General features: G+C 40.2%; 1 protein-coding gene across 1 annotated transcript in view; it reads left to right on the forward strand.

Annotated features, from left to right (window-relative positions):
* LOC144967148 (matrilin-1-like) overlaps window positions 1-2,500 on the forward strand; it is a 20,871-nt gene that overhangs the window by 15,644 nt on the left and 2,727 nt on the right. The window contains exons 8-10 of the mRNA XM_078904017.1: window positions 479-612; window positions 1,651-1,776; window positions 2,247-2,378. Of these exons, the coding sequence (XP_078760143.1) occupies window positions 479-612; window positions 1,651-1,776; window positions 2,247-2,378 (392 nt within the window). The remainder of the gene's footprint in view (window positions 1-478; window positions 613-1,650; window positions 1,777-2,246; window positions 2,379-2,500) is intronic.

A 2,500-nucleotide genomic window follows, 5' to 3' on the forward strand; every position in this document is an offset into this window, starting at 1 on the left:
TTGGTTCTAAACAAAGAAAATCATTACTTTTTATTCTTCATGCTGGCTAGAACTTTTCACATCCCTTGTGATCAGAATGTGTAAAAGTCAAAACATGATCAAATTTATGTGTTTTTTTTTCCCCATCCGGATACGCATTTATGCTTGCCGGGGAAATATTTCATACGGGCGTCCGCCATTGTTCCGATAGTTTAGAGTTAGTGTTACTAAGTTGCCATGCGTCATTAGGTTTTTATTCAAGGTTAATTCAATCTTAGGCTTTCGCCAATAAATCAACAATTTGATGACAACATACATGAAAGTGGAAAAAAAAATAAAAATATAAAAATAAAAGATGGTAAATGGAACCAAAAAATAAACTGATACACCACACAAAAAATACAACAGGAAGGAAGTGACTTTACGACTGTTGAAGAGTATTCAAACAGCTATAATGTCTAGAATCTCTCAATTCCCCCCCCCCCCCTCTCCCTCACAGGTTGTGGAGAAGCCGACCCCGCTGACGTTGCATTTATCTTCAGCCCTTCCGATTTGGGTCTAGACGCTACCGCCTGGACCACGTCCTTCATCGGCAATGTGATTGATGGCGAGGATATGGATGTAGGATTCCACGTAAGTGAAGCGATGTGAATTTGTGACTCATCATCATCATCATCATCATCATCATCATCATCATCATCATCATCATCATCATTGCCTTTTTCACCCTGGGTCAGGGTATAGGCCACGGACAAACAGTTTCCATCCTTCTCTATCCTGGGCTAACTTTTTTTGGTCTCATTCCATGTCTTATCACTTCTCTGTATATCAGCTTCGTTCGGGGAACGAGATACCGTGTAGTGCATCATTGAACATAGTAGTCTGGGCCCGGGATGGCTGATGGCATTCGGCACCGGGTTGGATCTCCATAACTCACATTTTGGGACGTGCTGGTCAGGTGGCTCGACATCCGGGTTAGCCTCGTGACGGTCAATAGAAATTTACACCTTTGCCCACGATATGTCTCAAGATCCCCCACTGCGTCAAGTTCGGAGATCCACGAGGCAGACTGTCCAACATGTACCCGATGTGGGAAAGAAATCGAAATCGCAGAGTATCTAGTTGAACGGTGTGTTGTGACGAAGCGTCTGGGCGGGTTTGCGACGGTGCGGTAAAGAATTTGCAGTTTTGGTCAATCGTCATAACAAAGTAGTGTGAGCACCATTAGAAGCTGCTGCCATGAAGTGATTTTAAAGTTAAACTGAACAGAAATGGCACATTTTAGTTTTGGTGACTTTAAGAAACGGTATCTATCCTTCTCAATTAAACATAATGTATTTTAACTAAATTTCATATTTCTCGCACGCAAAGGATCAAAGATCGATCCCAGCTGACGTCGATTTTATTTTTTCTGACCCTCTCCTGTCCACCCAGCAGTGATTGGGGAGCTGCTGAGGTCGGCCTCAGAGATCTGTCAGAAAGTGTGTCCATCCAAAGGATAGCAAGAAATTCACATTGTTCGTTTCACGCTATAAAAACCGGAATAAACTCTAATTCCATGGGCCTAATGGCTCTGAATGCCATTTTTATTTACAGTTTAACGAAATATTTCACAAAATTCTGAATGTTGTCCATATTATCCTTTGCAATATATATTTTTTCTCTCCATAGTATGGTGTCAACAGCGGCTCCTGCCCTCTGGATAGTGGATTCAATTTAGGTACTTATGATTTTGTTGATGACATCCATGATCATCTCAGTTACTACGACACATTGAAGCTTCCTTCCCTTGTCACCGTAAGTATATAAATATGTTAGTTTTCAAATAGTATCTATATAGAGCAATTTCCAGTAAATGTGCTCAAAGCGGTTTATAAGGTTCAAAAGTCAACAGCTACAATTACCATTACGTGAATGAGGCGTTATTTTGATTTTCTAATTTTCTCGACAAAGACAACGCTATTACTGACCAGGTTCAGGTACTTATTTTACACATTCGTGCGTTGAATGAATGAGAATAAAGAGCCTTTTCCAAGGAACCAACTTTGAGCCACTCGCAGTGGAACTCTTACAAGGGTTTTCTACAGGTCTGAAGGCGAGTGTCATACCATTAAACACCCATTCCACCCATAGTTTTTGCATTCTCTTAATAGTATTCACTGTGTTTGGACACACTAATTGGGCAGAGTTTGTGATAAACGCATTCACCTTTTACGAATATATTTATGCTTAAACTAACTTCATTTCAAATAATTTGAATCACTCAGATGGATGTGTTTGATTCGTCGAGAGGAGGGCGTTCTTACGCACGTGATGTAGCTGTGATCTTCGTTGGAAGCGGGAAAAGTGCGCATGTTGTGACACCCAAGGTCAAAGAGCTTTTGGACAACGGTGTAAAGGTAAGAATTGGAAGAAGATTCCACGTTTTTTTTTTTAGTTTAAAGACTGCAAAAAACAACAAACAAACAAAAAAAGATACCCCCCCCCCCTAAAAAAAAAATTAAAAAATAAAATAAAAAAA

Source organism: Berghia stephanieae, chromosome 3, assembly GCF_034508935.2.
Source record: "Berghia stephanieae isolate SIO BIC M18660-M18661 chromosome 3, UCSD_Bste_1.3, whole genome shotgun sequence".
NCBI lineage: Eukaryota > Metazoa > Mollusca > Gastropoda > Nudibranchia > Aeolidiidae > Berghia > Berghia stephanieae.